Genomic DNA, 22954 nt, shown 5'->3' with positions numbered 1-22954 from the left:
GAGGTCGCTAGAATTTATGAGTACTAGTACGTCAAAAACCCCTACGCGTAAGACGTACTAGTACGACGAAAACCCTCAAAGGGTTAAGGAGGAGTATGGAAGAAGTAAATGTTTTCAGATACTTGGGAGTTGACGTGTCGGCGGATGGATTTAAGAAGGATGGGGTTAATCATAGAATTGATGTGGGAAAAAAGGTGAGTGGTGCATTGAGGTATATGTGGAGTCAAAAAACGTTATCTATGGAGGCAAAGAAGGGAATGTATGAAAGTATAGTAGTACCAACACTCTTATATGGGTGTGAAGCTTGGGTGGTAAATGCAGCAGCGAGGAGACGGTTGGAGGCAGTGGAGATGTCCTGTCTAAGGGCAATGTGTGGTGTAAATATTATGCAGAAAATTCGGAGTGTGGAAATTAGGAGAAGGTGTGGAGTTAATAAAAGCATTAGTCAGAGGGCAGAAGAGGGGTTGTTGAGGTGGTTTGGTCATTTAGAGAGAATGGATCAAAGTAGAATGACATGGAAAGCATATAAATCTATAGGGACAGGAAGGCGAGGTAGGGGTCGTCCTCGAAAGGGTTGGAGAGAGGGGGTAAAGGAGGTTTTGTGGGCAAGGGGCTTGGACTTCCAGCAAGCGTGCGTGTGCGTATTAGATAGGAGTGAATGGAGACGAATGGTACTTGGGACCTGACGATCTGTTGGAGTGTGAGCAGGGTAATATTTAGTGAAGGGATTCAGGGAAACCGGTTATTTTCATATAGTCAGACTTGAGTCCTGGAAATGGGAAGTACAATGCCTGCACTTTAAAGGAGGGGTTTGGGATATTGGCAGTTTGGAGGGATATGTTGTGTATCTTTATACGTATATGCTTCTAAACTGTTGTATTCTGAGCACCTCTGCAAAAACAGTGATGATGTGTGAGTGTGGTGAAAGTGTTGAATAATGATGAAAGTATTTTCTTTTTGGGGATTTTCTTTCTTTTTTGGGTCACCCTGCCTCGGTGGGAGACGGCCGACTTGTTGAAATAAATAAATAAATAAATAAATAAATAAATAAATATATATATATATATATATATATATATATATATATATATATATATATATATATATATATATATATACACACACACACACACACACACATACATAATATACTAGTATATTACCTAATTATCATGACAGTATTGTGAATAATGATAAAAATTAATAACTGAACTGAACGGAATATACTAGTATATTGCCTAAAAATGACATCACTTAAGAATAGTGAATGATAACTAATGAAAAACTGTGATATGAACTATAAATCAACCCTCCCCCCCCACTTTTTATTGTTTGCAGTTTCCACCATAAACTGTTACCAAAGACAATTCACATCACATTAAATCTGGACACTTTGCTATTGTACAAATTGCAGAACACACCAAACTTCACAATTTGCTTTCTTTGTCCAGCAGAGCGTGAACCTTGGCACGCAAACCCTGTAAATTACAGAAGGAAATAGAAAACATTAATTTGGAAATATTTCAATGAAGATGAACATGACATTAATCTAACAATGATACTATGTTGTGAAAAATAAATTAATAAAGCTACAAAAACAATGCAAACATTATTAAGAGAAGAGATAATATGGGTTGATGTTTTGAAGAGAAAAGAGAGAAAAAAAAAAAAAAAATAGCTGTGAATGTTGAACCAGATTAATCAAAACTAAAGAAAAAAAAAAGACTAATGGCATATCAAATCTTTTAAAAAGTCAGAGAAAGATAGAGGAGGAGGAGGAAGTAATAAAATAAACATGCAAATTATAAAAACAATTTAAATCCCAAGTAATAAAGAAATGGGCTTCATGAAAAAAATCTTGCTTACTCAAGGATGTAGTGCTAAATACAATCTAATTTTTAATCCTAGCAAATGCAATTTGATAATTTTTTTTTAGCTCACTATTATTAGTCTCACAAATGTGCTGAATACAGGTCATTCAGCTCTACCTTTAACTGACTAACCTTGCATTACCATAACTTAAAATTAGATTGAACCTTTTAACCATGTCCAGTGTACTAGCATGCAAATGCCTACAGTATGTCCAATGTACTAGTATGCACAATTTTTTGTATCCACAAATCTGACTCCTGCCAATATTTCTGACCTCAGCACAACTCTTTGGATCTCCTTCCATCTATTCATATACAGTATTTGAAAAATCCAAGGCCAGCAGGGGGCACACACAGTATCATGGCTAACTACTCAAATGATGTGTCCATTGTACTAGTACATCTCACTAGAAAAATATACAAATGAACCAGGAGCTGTTGTTCCACCACCAGCTTCCCTAACAGCAAACAAGGTGGGCAAGAGGCTCAAAGATGACTTATTCAGTCCAAATTTATTAAATTTTGTAATACTAAGAGTGGAATTCAGCCATAAATCATGCTAAGTATATTGTACCCAGGATAATCCAGAAAAATAAAAATTTGAATAATTTATGTTTCGATTATTTATTATACGTACTCTTACAATTGTAATACAGTGGAACCCCGAATATTGGCCCTAATCCGTTCCAGAAGGTCGGCCTAAATTCAAAGTAATATTTCCTATAAGAATTAATGTAAATACAGTTAATCCATTCCAGACACCCAAAAATAAAAAAAGTAGTTTTTAAAAATTAATTATAGTTTTACATACACAAAACAATAAGAACTAAATAAAATAAATAAATGAACATTTAAATCACTATTACATACCTTTACTGAAGACTCTTGTTGGCTTATGGAAGACAGGGAGGAGAGAGAGGGACGACTGATTATTGTTTAGAAGGGGAATCCCCCTCCATAAGGACTTCAGGTATCAAAGCCCTCTCTGGGGCTACTTCCCTCCCTGCCTGCCTTCTGCACTCCCTGCATTCCTGCTGCACTCCCTGCCTGCCTTCTGCACTCCCTGCATGCCTGCTGCACTCCCTGCATGCCTGCTGCACTCCCTGCATGCCTGCTGCACTCCCTGCATGCCTGCTACTCCCTGCATGCCTGCTGCACTCCCTGCATGCCTGCTGCACTCCCTGCATGCCTGCTGCACTCCCTGCATGCCTGCTACTCCCTGCATGCCTGCTACACTCCCTGCATGCCTGCTACACTCCCTGCATGCCTGCTACACTCCCTGCATGCCTGCTGCACTCCCTGCATGCCTGCTACTCCCTGCATGCCTGCTACACTCCCTGCATACCTGCTACACTCCCTGCATACCTGCTACACTCCCTGCATGCCTGCTACACTCCCTGCATGCCTGCTACACTCCCTGCATGCCTGCTACACTCCCTGCATGCTTGCTACACTCCCTACCTGCCTGCTACACTTCCTGCCTGCCTGCTACATTCCCTGCATGCCTGCTACACTCCCTGCATGCCTGCTACACTCCCTGCTTCCCTTCCACACTCCCTGCTTCCCTTCCACACTCCCTGCTTCCCTGCTACACTCCCTGCTTCCCTGCTACACTCCCTGCCTCCATGCTACACTCCTTGCCTGCCTGCTACACTCCCTGCCTCCATGCTACACTCCTTGCCTGCCTGCTACACTCCCTGCCTCCATGCTACACACACTGCCTGCCTGTTACACTCCCTGCTACACTCCCTCTCTCCCTCCCTGCTACACTCCCTGCAACATTAGCTTCCTTGATTTCTACTTTCTTCGCCAGTGTTGATTTGGATTTCTCATACATCCTGGCAAGTTCTAGCACTCGAACACCACTCTCATATTTTTCAATAACTTCTTTCTTAAATTCCATCGTGTTTCTCACTTTCTTTACCAAAGGGCTGGCACTCTGAACTTTCTTTGGGCCCATGGTGGCTTATTTCACAGTTGCACTTAATAAAGAAGCACAAAAACCAATGGATTTTACAGAAATGTTTGGACGAGACACAGGGTGACTGACTCTCTTACATGCGGCGTCCCGGCTGGAGGCGGGCTGACACAAATTGATAGACGATTTATGAGGCACCAGCCAAAACACGGAGCAAAATTTCCGCCCAAAAGCGAATTGGTTGATATTCGGGGTTCCACTGTACAGTGGATCCTCCGTTTCCATCGATCTCCGTTATCGCTGATTTCGGTTTTGACCGACTTTTTCCGTCAATTTTTGGCTTCCATTTTCATCGATTATATGGAACCTGCCCAGTGCCCAGCGCGCAGACAAAGCTGCCTTCTACATGCATTCTCAGCCAGTGTAGCATTGTTTCTCGGTGAGTGATTACATCCAGCCAGGTCATAAAAAACATTTCATAATAATCCATTATTTTTTGCCACTCGTTTATTGTGTGTGACTGCTAAGTAAGCCACCATGGGTCCAAAGAAAGCTTCTAGTACCAGACCTTTGGTAAAGAATGCAAGAAACACAATATAATTTAAGAAAAAATTTGTAGAAAAATATGAAAGTGGTGGTGGTAGAAGGTGCCTTCTTCAGCGGTTCTACTAACTCCTCCAATGTTGTTGGAGTTATGTAGGGATACAGGAAACACCACCGCCTCAGTTGCAGCCTTCACCATCATTATGTACGGCTTACGCTCTCGGTGGCCTTAATACACCCAACAACACAACACCAGTTGTGCCATACATAATGACTTATTATTAATTTCTAGAGTGTATGTCATGTTTCTATGTTATTAATATTGTTTATGTCATATTAAGTGAATTGTGATAAATAAATAAACCGTAAAATTGATATTAGTGTCATTCTCCAACTAACTCGCCTCTCCTCCCTCACACCAACAAGAGTCTTCAATACAGGTAAGAGTGATGTTAAATGTTCATTTATAAATTTTATTAGTGCTTTACATTTATTTATCATTCTTTTCTGCATGTATATCTATATTTAAGCTAGGGAAGTGAACGCTGATAAGGACTTGGTACCTAGTCCTTATGGAGGGGGATTCCCCTTCTGAACAATAACCTCTCTTCCCTCTCTCCTCCTCCCTGTCTTCCATCCATCAATAACAGGCTTCAATAAAGGTAAGTGTCATGTGTAATGTTAATTCATTTGTGCATGTAAATCAGTCCTTAAGGTAAAAAAAACTTTTCTGTTGATACTTCTGGGCGTCTGAAATGGGTTAATTCCATTTACATTATTTCTTATGGGGAAAATGGTTTCGGTTTTGGCCGATGGCTCTGGAACAGATTAAACACGAAAACCGAGGGTCCACTGTATTATAAGTAATCACTGTACATAAACTTAGAAGATCAAAATAGTAAAAAAATTATAAAGTACACACACTGTGTACAGTGGAACCTCCACTAACGAGTTTAATCCGTTCCGTGACCTTGCTTGCATCTGGATTTGCTCGTTTGCAGAGTCAATTTTCCTCATTTAAATTAACTGAAATGGAATTAATTAGTTCCAGTGGAATTCCAGGCACCATAAAATACTTCAATAATTTCCATATATCAACTCTACAGCTTATTTCTCTATCACAATTCATCTAATATGACATAATAAACAATATAAATAACATAGAAACCTGATATATACTCAAGAATAAATAAAATGTTATTATATATGTGGTGGCGTCAGCGGCCAATGAGAGTTTGTCTGGAGACAGGGCAAAATACTCCTTGAATATTTTGCTATCAACTCTACAGCTTATTTATCTATCACAATTCATCTAATATGACATAATAAACAATATAAATAAAACAAACCTGATATATACTCTTGAATGAATAAAATATGTCGTTATGTGAGAAGTGGAGGCAGCCATAACAGCTCCAGCATTGTTGTGGCAAACACTGCCATCTAGTGACAGTCTTCTGAAGCTGTCTATTATTATAATTAATTACTATATAGTACATTATTATACATGTATTATTATTATATGTATTATATTATTATATTTTTATACTAATATTATTATACTACAGTGGACCCTCGCATACCGTTGGCATCACAATGTTAAATCTGCATAGTGATACATTTTATCGCTAAAATTTTGCCACGCAAAGCGCTAAAAAACTCGCTCAACGCTATTCGTCCGAGACGCGTCTAATGTGCGGCCTGAGCCAGCCTCACATGTTCCGCCGGTGGCATTGTTTACAAGCCAGCCTCCGCGGTAACATCCAAGCATACAATCGGAACATTTCGTATTATTACAGCATTTTTGGTGATTTCATCTGCAAAATAAGTGACCATGGGCCCCAAGAAAGCTTCTAGTGCCAACCCTACAGGAATAAGGGTGAGAATTACTATAGAGATGAAGAAAGAGATCATTGCTAAGTATGAAAGTGGAGTATGTGTCTCCGAGCTGGCCAGGTTGTATAGTAAACCCCAATCAACTATCGCTAATATTGTGTCCAAGAAAACGGCAATCAAGGAAGCTGTTCTTGCCAAAGGTGCAACTGTGTTTTTGAAACAGAGAACACAAATGATAGATGATGTTGAGAGACTCTTATTGGTGTGGATAAACGAAAAACAGATAGCAGGAGATAGCATCTCTCAAGCGATCATAAGTGAAAAGGCTAAGAAGTTGCATGAGGATTTAATTAGAAAAATGCCTGCAACTTGTGATGATGTGAGTGAATTTAAGGCCAGCAAAGGTTGGTTTGAGAGATTTAAGAAGCGTAGTGGCATACATAGTGTGATAAGGCATGGTGAGGCTGCCAGTTCGGACCACAAAGCAGCTGAAAAATATGTGCACGAATTCAAGGAGTACATAGACAGTGAAGGACTGAAGGGGGAAGTCAGGTGTAACATATCGACTTCTTTATTTTCAACTGATTACGTTCATTTTTGGTGTACTATTAGAAGCTTATATAAAACATCCTGTGCTGAAGTTTCAATCATATCGGCCAAAAAGTAAATGAAATATGCAAAATTTACGAAAAATTGCATTTGGCAGCGGACTCCTACTCAGTGGTACTTGGAAAAGTGGTTTTGACACTTGCTGCTGATAGAACACCTCTAATTCCATCATGAATTACGTACCTTTTCTAAAATAAACCTTATCTTCATGCTAAAAAAAAATAAGTTTCATAACTTTTTTGTCATATTGGAAGATGTCGGTCTTGTTGCCCACATAAATCTAAAAATATTTGGGATAGTTCAGAAAGGTACGTATTTTCTTGTAAATCAATCATTCTCCTATGTTTGTTGTGAAAATCAAGTCAATTCATTCATAAATAAGGATGCAGTCCCCCTAAATAGGTAAATAAGTTACTTTCGAGATATAGGCCGAAGCGCGCGGCACCCCAGGTGCCCGGGAAATATTTTTTTTCCCCGAAAAATTCGCCTTATTTTACACTTTTTCCGCGACCTACGAGTGTTTATTACAGTTAACCATTGTAAATCCGTTTTCTCTCATCACTGATGAGAGAGGGCGGACCCTCTCTTCACCTTCAGGGGAAATATCGATAGAAATTTTTTCCTTGGGGCGTCATATTATGCTATATATTTTTTTTTAAGGTGTACTTTTTATGTTTATATGCTATTATTATATTGCATTATGTCATAATAGATCAATTGTGATAGATAAATAAGCCTTATAATTGATATTAGCGTGGGTATGGAATATTTTGTTGGCTGGAGGTGTCGGCCATTTTATGCAATATACCCAGGGTACCTTGATTGGTTACGTGATCATATTAGCTCCGCCCACTCTGGCATGATCTCAGATGGTGAATTTGTATTATATTAGACATAAAGATATAAGACAACGATAAAAATAACACGGGGAAAAACGTCACAAAAAAGTCAACAAAGCTGAGTCAGCGCTTCTTGCGCACTATGTCGCGTCAGCACTGTCACCATGCCTGTTATAAATGGCTGTAATTCCTTTTAGAAACATCGTACAAGGATAATAATTATACCAGAGTGTAGCCAGAAAGTTCAGCTATTTTTTGGTAACAACTCCATTTTCATATTTTTTCGATTTTTTTTTTTGCACCGCGCGCGTGAACCTGACTGCTCCCTGAAACATGAACAAGTGTTTAATTGTGACGAAACAGGCCTGTTTTGGAAGAAAATGCCAAGCAGGACCTACATTACTCAAGAGGAAAAGGCACTCCCAGGACATAAGCCTATGAAAGACAGGCTTACTCTGTTAATGTGTGCCAATGCTAGTGGTGATAGCAAAGTGAAGCCTTTATTAGTGTATCACTCTGAAACTCCCAGAGCGTTCAGGCAAAAGACTATCCTCAAGGCTAATTTGTGTGTGCTGTGGAGGGCAAACAGTAAGGCATGGGTCACTAGGGACTTTTTCTATGACTGGTTACACCAAGCATTTGCCCCCAATGTGAAAAATTACCTAACTGAAAAAAAATTAGACCTTAAGTGCCTCCTGGAATTAGACAATGCCCCTGGTCATCCTACAGACTTGTCAGAGTGACTTTCTGGGGACATGAGCTTCATTAAGGTCAAGTTTTTGCCTCCTAATACCACTCCTCTCCTGCAGCCCATGGACCAGCAGGTTATTGCAAACTTCAAAAAACTGTACACAAAAGCTCTGTTTGAAAGATGCTTTGTAGTGACCTCAGAAACTCAATTGACTTAAGAGAGTTTTGGAGAGAGCACTTTAATATCCTCAATTGTGTAAACCTTATAGGTAAGGGTTGGGAGGGAGTGACTAAGAGGACCTTCAACTCTGCTTGGAAAAAACTGTGGCCAGAATGTGTAGACAAAAGGGACTTTGAAGGGTTTGAGGCTAACACTGGGAATCCTATGCCAGTTGAGGAATCAATTGTGGCATTGGGGAAGTCCTTGGGGTTGGAGGTTTGTGGGGAGGATGTGGAAGAGTTGGTGGAGGAGGACAATGACGAACTAACCACTGATGAGCTGCTAGATCATCTTCAACAGCAAGAGGGCAGACCTGAGGAAACTGCTTCGGAGGAGGGGAGAGAGAAATTGAAGAAGTTGCCTACTTCAAAGATTAAGGAAATCTGTGCAATGTGGCTTAAAGTGCAAACCTTTATGGATGAAAATCGCCCTCACACAGCTGTTGCAAGCCATGTTGGCAACCTGTACTCTGACAGTGTTGTGAACCACTTTAGGAAAGTCATAAAGGAACGAGAGGTACAGACCTCTATGGACAGATATGTTGTGCAACAAAAGTCCAGTGACTCTCAAGCTGGTCCTAGTGGCATTAAAAGAAGAAGGGAAGTAACCCCAGAAAAGGACTTGACACCAAGTCCTAATGGAAGGGGATTCCCCTTCTAAACACAAAGACCATCAACACTCTTCCCTCCTCCCATCCCATCAATCATCACCAGATCTTCAATAAAGGTAAGTGTCATGTAACTGTGCATGTCTTCTTCAGTTTGTGTGTATTAAAATGAATATTTCATGTGGTAAATTTTTTTTTTTCATACTTGTGGGTGTCAGGAACGGATTAATTTGATTTCCATTATTTCTTATGGGGAAAATTAATTCGCATAAAGATAATAATACCACTAGCATAACATTGAGCTCTCAGGATCAGATTAACAGCGTTATGCGAGGGTCCACTGTATTATTATTATTATTATTATTAACACACTGGCCGATTTCCACCAAGGCAGGGTGGCCCGAAAAAGAAAAACTTTCACCATCATTCACTCCAGAAGGGTGCTTTACACTACAGTTTTTAAACTGCAACATTAACACCCCTCCTTCAGAGTGCAGGCACTGTACTTCCCATCATCATGACTCAAATCCGGCCTGCCGATTTCCCTGAATCCCTTCATAAATGTTACTTTGCTCACACTCCAACAGCACGTCAAGTATTAAAAACGGTTTGTCTCCATTCACTCCTATCAAACACGCTCACACATGCCTGCTGGAAGTCCAAACCCCTCGCACACAAAACCTCCTTTACCCCCTCCCTCCAACCTTTCCTAGGCCGACCCCTACCCCGCCTTCCTTCCACTACAGACTGAAACACTCTTGAAGTCATTCTGTTTTGCTCCATTCTCTCTACATGTCCGAACCACCTCAACAACCCTTCCTCAGCCCTCTGGACAACAGTTTTGGTAATCCCACACCTCCTCCTAACTTCCAAACTACGAATTCTCTGCATTATATTCACACCACACATTGCCCTCAGATGTGACATCTCCACTGCCTCCAGCCTTCTCCTCGCTGCAACATTCATCACCCATGCTTCACACCCATATAAGAGTGTTGGTAAACTATACTCTCATACATTCCCCTCTTTGCCTCCAAGGACAAAGTTCTTTGTCTCCACAGACTCCTAAGTGCACTGCTCACCCTTTTCCCCTCATCAATTCTATGATTCACCTCATCTTTCATAGACCCATCCGCTGACACGTCCACTCCCAAATATCTGAATACATTCACCTCCTCCATACTCACTATCTCCCTCCAATCTGATATCCAGTCTTTCATCACCTAATCTTTTTGTTATCCTCATAACCTTACTCTTTCCTGTATTCAATTTTAATTTTCTTCTTTTGCATACCCTACCAAATTCATCCACCAACCTCTGCAACTTCTCTTCAGAATCTCCCAAGAGCACAGTGTCATCAGCAAAGAGCAACTGTGACAACTCCCACTTTATGTGTGATTCTTTATCTTTTAACTCAACGCCTCTTGCCAAGACCCTCGCATTTACTTCTCTTACAACCCTATCTATAAATATATTAAACAACCACGGTGACATCACACATCCTTGTCTAAGGCCTACTTTTACTGGGAAATAATTTCCCTCTTTCCTACATAGTCTAACTTGAGCCTCACTATCCTCGTAAAAACTATTCACCGCTTTCAGTAACCTACATCCTACACCATACACCTGCAACATCTGCCACATTGCCCCCCTATCCACCCTGTCATACGCCTTTTCCAAATCCATAAATGCCACAAAAACCTCTTTAGCCTTATCTAAATACTTTTCAATTATATGTTTCACTGTAAACACCTGGTCCACACACCCCCTTCCTTTCCTAAAGCCTCCTTGTTTATCTGCTATCCTATTCTCTGTCTTACTCTTAATTCTTTCAATAATAACCCTACCATACACTTTACCAGGTATACTCAACAGACTTATCCCCCCATAATTTTTGCACACTCTTTTGTCGCCTTTGCCTTTATACAAAGGAACTATGCATGCTCTGCCAATCCCTAGGTACCTTACCCTCTTCCATACATTTATTAAATAATTGCACCAACCACTCCAAAACTATATCCTCACCTGCTTGTAACATTTCTATTTTTATCCCATCAATCCCGGCTGCTTTACCCCCTTTCATTTTACCTACCGCCTCACGAACTTCCCCCACACTCACAACTGGCTCTTCCTCACTCCTACAAGATGTTATTCCTCCTTCCCCTATACACGAAATCACAGCTTCCCTATCTTCATCAACATTTAACAATTCCTCAAAATATTCCCTCCATCTTCCCAATACCTCTAACTCTCCATTTAATAACTCTCCTCTCCTATTTTTAGCTGACAAATCCATTTGTTCTCTAGGCTTCCTTAACTTGTTAATCTCACTCCATAACTTTCTCATTTTCAACAAAATTTGTTGATAACATCTCACCCACTCTCTCATTTGCTCTCTTTTTACATTGCTTCACCACTCTCTTAACCTCTCTTCTTTTTCACCATATACTCTTCCTTCCTTGCATCACTTCTGCTTTGTAAAAACTTCTCATATGCTAACTTTTTCTCCCTTACTACTCTCTTTACATCATCATTCCACCAATCGCTCCTCTTCCCTCCCGCACCCACTCTCTTGTAACCACAAATTTCTGCTGAACACTAACACTACATTTTTAAACCTACCCCATACCTCTTCGACCCCATTGCCTGTGCTCTCATTAGCCCATCTATCCTCCAATAGCTGTTTATATCTTACCCTAAATGCCTCCTCTTTTAGTTTATAAACCTTCACCTCTCTCTTCCCTGATGCTTCTATTCTCCTTGTATCCCATCTACCTTTTACTCTCAGTGTAGCTACAACTAAAAAGTGAACTGATATATCTGTGGCCCCTCTATAAACATGTACATCCTGAAGTCTACTCAACAGTCTTTTATCTACCAATACATAATCCAACAAACTACTGTCATTTCGCCCTACATCATATCTTGTATACTTATTTATCCTCTTTTTCTTAAAATATGTATTACCTATAACTAAACCCCTTTCTATACAAAGTTCAATCAAAGGGCTCCCATTATCATTTACACTTGGCATCCCAAACTTACCTACCACACCCTCTTTAAAAGTTTCTCCTACTTTAGCATTCAGGTCCCCTACCACAATTCCTCTCTCACTTGGTTTAAAGGTTCCTATACATTCACTTAACATCTCCCAAAATCTCTCTCTCTCCTCTACATTCCTCTCTTCTCCAGGTGCATACACGCTTATTATGACCCACTTTTCGCATCCAACCTTTACTTTAATCCACATAATCCTTGAATTTACACATTCATATTCTCTTTTCTCCTTCCATAACTGATCCTTCAATATTACTGCTACCCCTTCCTTGGCTGTAACTCTCTCAGATACTCCAGATTTAATCCCATTTATTTCCCCCCACCGAAACTCCCCTACCCCCTTGCATTATTATTATTATTATTATTACGATATAAATAATTTGGAATTTTTACTCACACAAAAAATAGAAGATTTACTGTTATGCAGACTACTGCATAACAGTTAGCCTGTCTTTCATAGGCTTGTGTCCTGGGAGTGCCTTTTCCTCCTGAGTAATGTAGGACATGTTTGGCATTTTCTTCTAAAACAGGCCTGTTTCGTCACAACTGAACACTTGTTGGGGTTTTATTTGTTCAGCCTCTACGTACCCCTTAACCCTTTCAGGGTCGGCAGGCCCTCTCCTAAACTTGTTCTCAGGGTCGGAAAAAAAAATATTCTTTTTTCTTATGAAATGATAGAGAATCTTTTCCCGATCATAATGATACCAAAAGTAAGAAATTTTATGTAAAACTTACGAAATTATGCTCTCGCGAAGTTAGCGGTCTTGACGATGTTCATGCATTGGCAATTTCACCCAAATTGAGCCCTATTTTCAGCCAATTCCAATGTACCAGTCAACAAAAATCATAAGCATTTTGCCAGAACTCCATTTTTTCTATCGAATGAGTACAAGAAACCACCCATTTACCGATTTCAACTATCCAATAGTGGTCAGAAATTGGCAATTTTGCCAAGTTCACACAAATTTCAAAAGATGCCAACAACTAAAACAGTTGGGGTATAGCCATAAGCCAGCAGATATGTCTAACATAGTACTCACTATCAATAACGAGGCATGCCACGAAACATCTAAGGTGGCAAATTGCTTTCATTCCTTCACACATCTGTTGCATCAACACTAGTAAGTAAATTACCAGCTGCATCAAATACCTTTAACACAGACTCTGATAAGTTTCAAACATACTATGCCAATAAAGGGGTAACCCCAAACAGTTGTCAACTAGTAAGTGTATCTCATGACTTTATTCAAAAAGAACTAAGCAGGTTAAACCCAACTAAGAGCACTGGCCCAGATAACATCCCGTTTAAGTTCCTAAAAGATGGTGCTTCTGAACTGTCAATCCCTATTGCTCACATAATAAATCTATCAATCACCACTAATACCGTACCGGATGGGTTCAAGGAGGCCAGAGTTACTCCTATCTTCAAGAAAAATAGTAGGTCTGATGTAAGCAACTATAGGCCTGTTAGTATACTCAGTATATCCAAAATTCTAGAGAGGGCAGTGTACTCTCAAGTAGTTAAGTACCTTAATGACAACAACATTCTCCATAGCTATCAATCGGGCTTTAGAAGATCTTACTCAACCGACACCTCCCTAATTAATCTGATGGATTACCTGAGAACTGAAATGTCAATGGGGAACCTCATAGGTATGGTAACCTTAGACCTGCAAAAGGCCTTCGATACTGTCAACCACACTATATTATGTAAGAAACTTCAAGCTATCGGTATAGGTTCTGTAGACTGGTTTAAGTCCTACCTTAGCAACAGGAGACAAATTGTCAAAATCAACAAAACGGAATCAGAACCCCTGCCGATAGCATGTGGAGTTCCCCAGGGTAGTATTCTGGGTCCCTTATTATTCTTATGTTATGTCAATGACATGCCTATCAGTGTCAAGTGCAAACTCCTACTGGATGCAGATGACAGTGCTCTGTTAGTGTCGGGTAAAGACCCACAAGATATAGCTAATGTTTTAACACTGGAACTGGAGTCCTGCAGCAAATGGTTAGTAGACAACAAACTATCATTACACCTCGGGAAAACTGAAGCCATTCTCTTTGGCACGAAACAAACTGAGAAGGATAAATAATTTTAATGTCCAGTGTAATGGGGAGCCCATCACTTTGGTTTCATCAGTAAAATATCTGGGAATCCCCTTTGACTCATGCATGTCAGGAGAATTGATAGGGAACAGTGTAGTAAAGAAAGCAAATGCCAGACTGAAGTTCTTGTATAGACAAGCACAGTGTCTACCTACTGAGGCTTGCAGGACCCTATGTCTAGCCCTTATACAATGCCATATGGATTATGCTTGCTCTTCATGGTACTCTGCCTTGACAAAAAAAAAAACTGAAAGATAGACTGTAAATCACCCAGAACAAAATCGTAAGATTCATCCTGGGGCTGGGACCAAGAGAGCATGTAGGCCAGAATGAATTACAGCAGTTGGATATGCTGAATGTTGAAGACAGAGTAAAACAACTGAAGCTAAATCATGTTTATAAAATTGCTCACAAACAGTGTCCAGAATATCTTGCTGTCAATTTTGTCAAGGATGGGAACCAAAGCAATCATAGTACTAGGGGGAGAGAGCACAACTTTGTAGTACCCACAGTCATTGGTCAGGCTTCAAACACCTTTTATTGTACAGCAATAAAGGAATGGAACAGACTGCCTGCACATGTCAAAGCCAGTCATAGCATGAACCAGTTCAAGAAGAGTGCCAAAAGGTGTCTGATGAATGTAGCTACAGAAGGGGAGGGGAATGGTTTTCTATTTTTTAGCTAACATATGTGTAAATTTTACCTTATTCCTAGTAAAGACCCTCGTATTATAGATAGTCTAAATGACCCTCGTGTAGTAGATAGTCTTTTTAGTATGATAATAAGATGTTATCTTCATTATAGAATAATAAGAAAATATTATAACCTTTATATTATAATAATAAGGTAAAAGGACCCCAATGGAAATAAGTCACTCTGTCTGACTTTTTTGGGTTATCCTAGGTTCTCTACACATATACTGCTATGTATGATAATTCTATGTAACTGTATTTGTGTATACCTGAATAAACTTACTTGCTTATTCCAAATAGGGTCCAGAATAAACAAGACAGACATTCCTGGCACTAAAATAACATTTCCTCTGTTCATTAGTCACATCCCCAGGCCTCGGTTGCATTTCTTTTGCTTTCCACTTTGAATTTTTATTCTCACAAAAAATAGAAGATTTACTGTTATGCAGTCTACTGCATTAGTGTAGAAATGGTATAAATAATATCAGCGTACTTGTGAAAGAATATTAGATTCACCAGTTCACGTGTATTAGACACACGGCATGATTTGTTTACTTTTGAACTTTGGCAAAAATTGAACATTTCTGCTACTTTGAGCTCAATTTCAAGGTCTTTTTCTTTGTGAAACCAATCAAAATCATCTCAATTTCTGTAATATGTCTTCCATTCTATAAAATGAGACTAGGAAATCTAGAATACAACCATAAATAGCATACGAAAACACACTGCAAAGTCACTGTCTTAAATAAACACGGTCGGAGTTTTTTTTCTCATTATGCACTGTGTGCTGCAGGATATTTTTTATACTGCACACACTGACCACACAGACCCATTCTTTCTTATGTAGGCCTACCAGCTTTCTCTTGCTAGATTTGAAGGTGGTAGAATTTATGCATACTAGTACAGCACCAACCCTGAAAGGGTTAAAGTCCTGCACATATTTTTCAGCCACTTTTTTTGTCAGAACTGGCAGCCTCACCATGCCTTATCACACTGTGTATGCCACTACAACTCTTAAATCTCTCAAACCAACCTTTGCTGGCCTTAAACTCACTAACATCAGCACTAGTTCCAGGCATTTTCTTAATTAGATCATCATGCAACTGCCTTAACTTTTCACATATTATTGACTGAGAAACACTATCTCCTGATAATTGTTTCTTGTTAATCCACACTAACAACAGTCTCTACACATCTTCGAGTATTTATGATCTCTGTTTTGTAAGCATACTTGCACCTTTCGCAACAATAGCTTCCTTGATTGCCTTTTTGTTGCCCAAGATAGTAGTGATGGTCGAGTGGGGTTTGTTATACATGTATAACCTGGCCAACTCAGAAACACGCACTCTACTTTCGTATTTTGCAATGATCTCTTTCTTCAATTCAATAGTATTTCTCACCCTCTTTGCCACAGGGCTGGCACTAGAAGCTTTCTTTGGGCCCATGGTGGCTTATTTAGCAGTTACAAGCACTAAAAAAATGGAATAATACAAAATACAGTGGACCCCTGCCTTACGATATTAATCCGTTCATGAGAGCTCATCGTAGGACGAAATTATCGTATGGCGAATTAATTTTCCCCATAAGAAATAATGGAAATCAAATTAATCCATTCGAGACACCACAAAGTATGAAAATTTTTTTTTTTTACCACATGAAATATTAATTTTAATACACACAGACTTAAGAAGACATGCACAAATATAATACTCTACTAAGAATACAATACATGACACTTACCTTTATTGATGCTCTGGTGATGATTGATGGGATGGGAGGAGGGGAGTGTGGAATTTTTTATTGCTTAGAAGGGGAATCCCCTTCCATTAGGACTTGAGGTATCAAGTCCTTTTCCGGGGTTACTTCCCTTCTTCTTTCGTACTTAGCAATTATCTCTTTCTTCATTTCCACGGTAATTTTCACCCTTTTTCCCGCAGTGTTGGCACTAGAAGCTTTCTTGGGGCCCATGGTGACTTATTTTGCAGGTACAATCACTTAAAAACACTGATAATATGAAATGTACCGAATGTATGCGTGGATGCGACCGCACTGGCTGGCTTGTAAACACTGGCACGCACGAGGCAGCTGAGGCCAAGCGTGGGACGCGTCCCTGACGAATCGCGTGAGGAGTTTTTTTTTAGCGTGAGGTAAGGCAAAATTTTTGCATTGAAATGTATCGTATGGCAGATTTAACGTAACGTGATGCCATCCTAAGGCGGGGGTCCACTGTATATCGCATGTACGCGTGGAATCTTCCTCACTGGCTTGTAAACAATGGCACACTAGCTGCACATGGAGTGGCCGGGCCCGCTCAGGCCACGCGAACACGTTCAGGATGAACGTCCTTAATCGAGTTTTTCGGGAACTGGGCCAATATTTTGACGTAAAAACACGTCGCTATCCAATTTTTTCGTTATCCCATGACATTGTTACCCAAGGGTCCACTGTATATATAATTGGGGCCCCGATATTATATTCTATATGTTAATTAGTATAGTTTATTATATAATTTCAGGTCACTTTTTATATTGTATCTTTATATATGCTTCTAAGCTGTTGTATCTGGGCACCTCTGCAGAAAGTGAGTATGTATGAGTGAGGTGAAAGCACTGAATGATGATGAAAGTATTTTTGTTTTGGCGATTTTTTCTTTCATTTTGGGTCACACTGCCTAGGTGGGAGATGGTTGACTTGTTAAAAAAAAACTATATAGGAAGCCCCTTGTTGTGCAAAGCAGTGCAGGCAAATTAGGTCAATTTTTGTCCCAGGATGCAATCCACACCAGTCTACTAACACCCAGGTATCCATTTTACTGATGGGTGAACACTGGACAGCAGGTGCCTTATGGTTCCTCGCCATACAAGGGATTGACCTCCAAACCTCAGTGTGTGAGCTACGGGACACTGATTAACGACAGTGTAATGTCTCAATTTGGACAAGTGTTAAAATAGCCTAAAACAAACTTCACTGGACAGGTTTTTAGGGAGACAGAGAACCAGAACAAAGTATTAGTGGTGAAAATAGACAAAGAAGAGAAACAATAACAGAAGGGCAGTTGCCTGATATATTAATAGAAAGTGACTCCTTCCAAGCACTAACATACCCCAGTCTCTCCTCCACCAGCTGCTTCCAGTATGCCATTAGCTCTCCTCTGACAGTTAAGAGGCAGTTAAATTTTAATTTACAGTACAATATTTCAGTTAAAGTTTCTTTTAGTATTTATTTTTACAGTTTTATGTAGTAGTTAGTACTTTTTAATAAATTATTATACTGTCATTTGGGGTCAGGAATGGATTAATTCTACAGTGGACCCTCAACCAACAATATCAATCCATTCCAGAGAGCTTGTTCTTAGCTGAATTTATCGTTAGCCGATTTAATTTTCCCCATAAGAAATAATGGAAATCGAATTCATCTGTTCCAGACAGCCAAAAGTATTAAAAAAAATTATTTTTTTTACACGAAATATACATTTCCCTACAAAGAAAACAATGAGACATGCACAATTAATACGTAAATAAATAATAAGATGACACTAATCTTTATTGAAGTGTACTGATGAATGATGAGACACTGTTTTTCTTGAACACTCTGGGATTTTCAGAGTGATACATGAGTAAAGGCTTCACTTTGCAATCCCCACTAGCATTACAACAAAACATGAGAGTTAGCCTGTCTTTCATAGGCTTGTGTCCGGGGAGTGCATTTTCCTCCTGAGTAATGTAGGTCCTGTTTGGCATTTTCTTCCAGAACAGGTCTGTTTCATCACAACTGAACACTTGTTGGGGTTGGAATTTTTCAGCTTTATTTTTTTTTTTTTATTATCACACTGGCTGATTCCCACCAAGGCAGGGTGGCCCGAAAAAGAAAAACTTTCACCATCATTCACTCCATCACTGTCTTGCCAGAAGGGTGCTTTACACTACAGTTTTTAAACTGCAACATTAACACCCCTCCTTCAGAGTGCAGGCACTGTACTTCCCATCTCCAGGACTCAAGTCCGGCCTGCCGGTTTCCCTGAACCCCTTCATAAATGTTACTTTGCTCACACTCCAACAGCACGTCAAGTATTAAAAATCATTTGTCTCCATTCACTCCTATCAAACACGCTCACGCATGCCTGCTGGAAGTCCAAGCCCCTCGCACACAAAACCTCCTTTACCCCCTCCCTCCAACCTTTCCTAGGCCGACCCCTACCCCGCCTTCCTTCCATGGCAGCTTTGCCATGCCTTATCACACTGTGTATGCCACTACGATTCTTAAGTCTCTCAAACCAACCTTTCCTGGCTTTAACCCCTTCAGGGTCCAAGGCCCAAATCTGAAGTGGTGCCCCAGTGTCCAAGAATTTTCAAAAAAAAAATTTGTTATTTTTTCTTATGAAATGGTAGAGAATCTTTTTGTGAAGGCAATAAAACAAAAAGTACGAAATTTGATGGAAAACTGACGAAATTATGCTCTCGCGAATTTTGATGTAAGAACACAAGAACATAAGAAAGGAGGAACACTGCAGCAGGCCTGTTGGCCCATACTAGGCAGGTCCTTTACAATTCATCCCACTAACAAAACATTTGACCAACCCAATTTTCAATGCTACCCAAGAAATAATCTCTGATGTGCAAGTCCCACTCAAATCCAACCCCTCCCACTCGTGTACTTATCCAACCTAAATTTGAAACTACCCAAAGTCCCAGCCTCAATAACCCAACTAGGTAGACTGTTCCACTCATCAACTACCCTATTTCCAAACCAATACTTTCCTGTGTCCTTTCTAAATCTAAACTTATCTAATTTAAATCCATTACTGCGGGTTCTCTCTTGGAGAGAGATCCTCAAGACCTTATTAATATGTGTCAGCGATATTTACGAATCGGCGATTTTGCCGACTTTGACTCCCATTTTAGGCCAATTACATTATTCCAGTCAACCAAATTCTTAGCTATTTCACTAGTATTACTTCTATTCTATCGATTGAGCACAAGAAATCGCCAAGTCAACTGTTTCAACTACAAATTAAAGTGATCGGAAATTGTTAATTTGGCCAACACAAAGTTCAAAATATTCCAATTTCAAAATAGGGTTCAGAATGAACAATGTAGGCATTCCTGGCACTAAACTAACATTTCCTCTGTTCATTAGTTATGTTTTGAGGCTTTACAAATAAATTCCATTTTTATTTTTTATTCACATAATGAATTTTTATTCACACCAAAAAATAGAAGATTTACTGTTATGCAATACTGTAATAATTGTATAAATATCACCATATTTGTGAATGCATATTAGACCCACCAGCTGGCGTGTATTAGGTGTGAGGTTGTTTGTTTACTCTTGAATATCGGCAAAAATTTAACATTTCTGCTACTTTGAGCTCAGTTTCAAGCCATTTCCAGTGCTAAAACCAATCAAAATCATCTATTTCTGTAATATGTCTTCCATTCTATCAAATGAGACCAAGAAATCGCAAATACAACTATAAAGAACATACGAAAAAACACTGCAAAGTCACCGTTTTAATCGAAAAATCATGATTTCAGTTTTTTTCTCTCATTATACACAGTGTGCTGCAGGATCTGTTTTATGCGGTGCACACATACCACATAGATGTATTCTCTTGTATCTAGGCCCAAATGTACCACTCACAGTTTATCAGAGTGAGCCGAGCTCATGACTTAGATCTACGGTTTGGACCCTGAACGTAAAGCCGTAGATCTACGGGACGGACCCTGAAAGGGTTAAAATCACCAATATGACCACTAGTTCCAGGCATTGTTTTTCTGTTCACCTGGGTGTTAGTCGACTGGTGTGGGTTGCATCCTGGGGGACAAGTTTAAGGACCCCAATGGAAATAAGTTACAGTCCTCGATGACGCACTGACTTTTTGGGTTACCCAGGGTGGCTAACTCTCTGGGGTTAATTGTTTCTCATTAAGCCACACCAACAACACACACTCCACATCTTTGAGTAGTACAGCTGACGGTGGTGCAGCAACAGCAGCAGCTGACTGTGGTACAGCAGCAGCTGATGGTGGTGCAGCAACAGCAGCAGCTGGCAGTGGTGCAGCAGCATACGGTGGTGCAGCAACAGCAGCAGCTGACGGTGGTGCAGCAACAGCAGCAGCTGGCGGTGGTGCAACAGCAGCTTACGTTGGTGCAGCAACAGCAGCAGCTGACGGTGGTGCAGCAACAGCAGCAGCTGACGGTGGTGCAGCAACAGCAGCAGCTGACGGTGGTGCAGCAACAGCAGCAGCTGACGGTGGTGCAGCAACAGCAGCAGCTGACGGTGGTGCAGCAACAGCAGCAGCTGACAGTGGTGCAGCAACAGCAGCAGCAGACGGTGGTGCAGCAACAGCAGCAGCAGACGGTGGTGCAGCAACAGCAGCAGCTGACGATGGTGCAGCAACAGCTGACTGTGGTACAATAGTATTTCGATAGTATTTCTCACCATTTTTACCACTAGAAGCTTTCTTTGGTCCCATGGTGGCTTATTTAGCAGTTACAAGCACTAAAAACAATGGAATAATACAAAATAGTATATCGTATGTATGCGTGAAACCGTCTGCCCTGGCTTGTAAACAATGGCACACTAGCTGAAAGCAGGGCAGCTGAGACGGTCAGGCTGGACGGACAGGCGAACGCATTCGGGACGAATGTCCTTACCTGAGTTTTCCACCATTGGTCGAGCCAATATTTTGACGCAGAAATGCATCGTTAGGCGATTTGATCATTAGATGATGCCAGCATTGGTCGAGGATCCGCTGTATTTACATTATTCTTTATGGGAAAAATTGCTTTGGTTGTCGTCCATTTTGGTTGTCAAATCGACATCTGGAACGAATTAAATTTGAGAACCAAGGTTCCACTGTACTGTATATATATAACCCAGTAAATCAATCGTCTTCTTCCAACAAACCAACCATCTCCCACTGAGGCAGGGTGACCCAAAAAAGAAAAACTTTTTCCCCATCATTCAACAATAATCACTGTCTTTTCAGAGTTGCCCAGACGTAACAGTTCAAATGTCACTCCAGACAGCCAATATCTCAAACCCCTCCTTTAAAGTGCAGGCATTGTACTTCCCACCATCATGGTTCAAATACGGCTAACCGTATATTCCAAGAGGCAATATCGGGAAAGCATTTCCCTATGTTTGAAGTGCTAAAACACCTTGAAATACATCTAGTATCCTAAACTGGTATACATAGTGTTAAAGATAAAAAGCAATTAAAAAAAAAATATCTTAGCATCAATAATTGTAAAATGTAAATATTGCTGGGTTTTTTATGCCGCTGTTACCTATAAAGTAATCACTTTCTCACCAACACCAACACACCATAAAAATCTTCAGTTATTATCAGATTCCATTCATTTTAGTCTTGTTCGATTCAGAAAAATGCACTATTGAACTGTAAGAATTTTTTTTTTTTTCAAAATCTTGCCACACTACCAGGAATTTATTTTTGCCACAGCTATGGGGGCTAAAGGTTGAGAGACAGTCTTGTCAAATACTCTGAGGTGTATTTGAACCATGTTATTTCAGTTAAAGGTTTCCTTACTAATTTTTATTCCCATATACAGTGGTCCCTCAATAACTGTCCGGCCTGAAAGTCGTCCATTTCGGAAATAGTCCCGTTATTTCGTCTAAACATTGGCTTGCAAATGGCCCGTTAACTCGCTAATCGTCCTTCGTCCAGGACGCGTACTCACGCTCTGAGCCGCCTGGGCCTGCCTTCCCAGCCAGTGTGCCATTGTTTACCAGTGAGCGACGGTCCCCTCACATGCTCCTACGAAATATTTCATAATATTCCATTGATTTTAGTGCTTGCAAGTGCTAAATAAGCTACCATGGCTCCAAAGAAAGCTTCTAGTACCAGCCCTTTGGTAAAGAATGTGAGAAACATATAATTTATGAAAAAGTTTGTAGAAAAATACAAAGGTGGTGGTGGTGGTAGAGTGGAAGCAGTTGT

At 40.1% G+C, this 22954-nt stretch overlaps 1 protein-coding gene across 1 annotated transcript in view; it reads right to left on the bottom strand.

The window, feature by feature from the left end:
• Positions 1-1083: 1083 nt before the first annotated feature.
• The window catches only part of LOC128688959 (uncharacterized protein DDB_G0284459), a 141334-nt gene continuing 119463 nt past the window's right edge, over positions 1084-22954 (bottom strand). Inside the window, exon 11 of the mRNA XM_070085658.1 lies at positions 1084-1478. Coding sequence (XP_069941759.1) covers positions 1428-1478 — 51 coding nt within the window. The 3' untranslated portion in view covers positions 1084-1427. The remainder of the gene's footprint in view (positions 1479-22954) is intronic.

This window comes from Cherax quadricarinatus, chromosome 16 (assembly GCF_038502225.1).
Source record: "Cherax quadricarinatus isolate ZL_2023a chromosome 16, ASM3850222v1, whole genome shotgun sequence".
Classification (NCBI taxonomy): domain Eukaryota; kingdom Metazoa; phylum Arthropoda; class Malacostraca; order Decapoda; family Parastacidae; genus Cherax; species Cherax quadricarinatus.
Note: the sequence above shows the minus strand (reverse complement) of the source record. Positions and strands in the feature narration are given on the sequence as shown.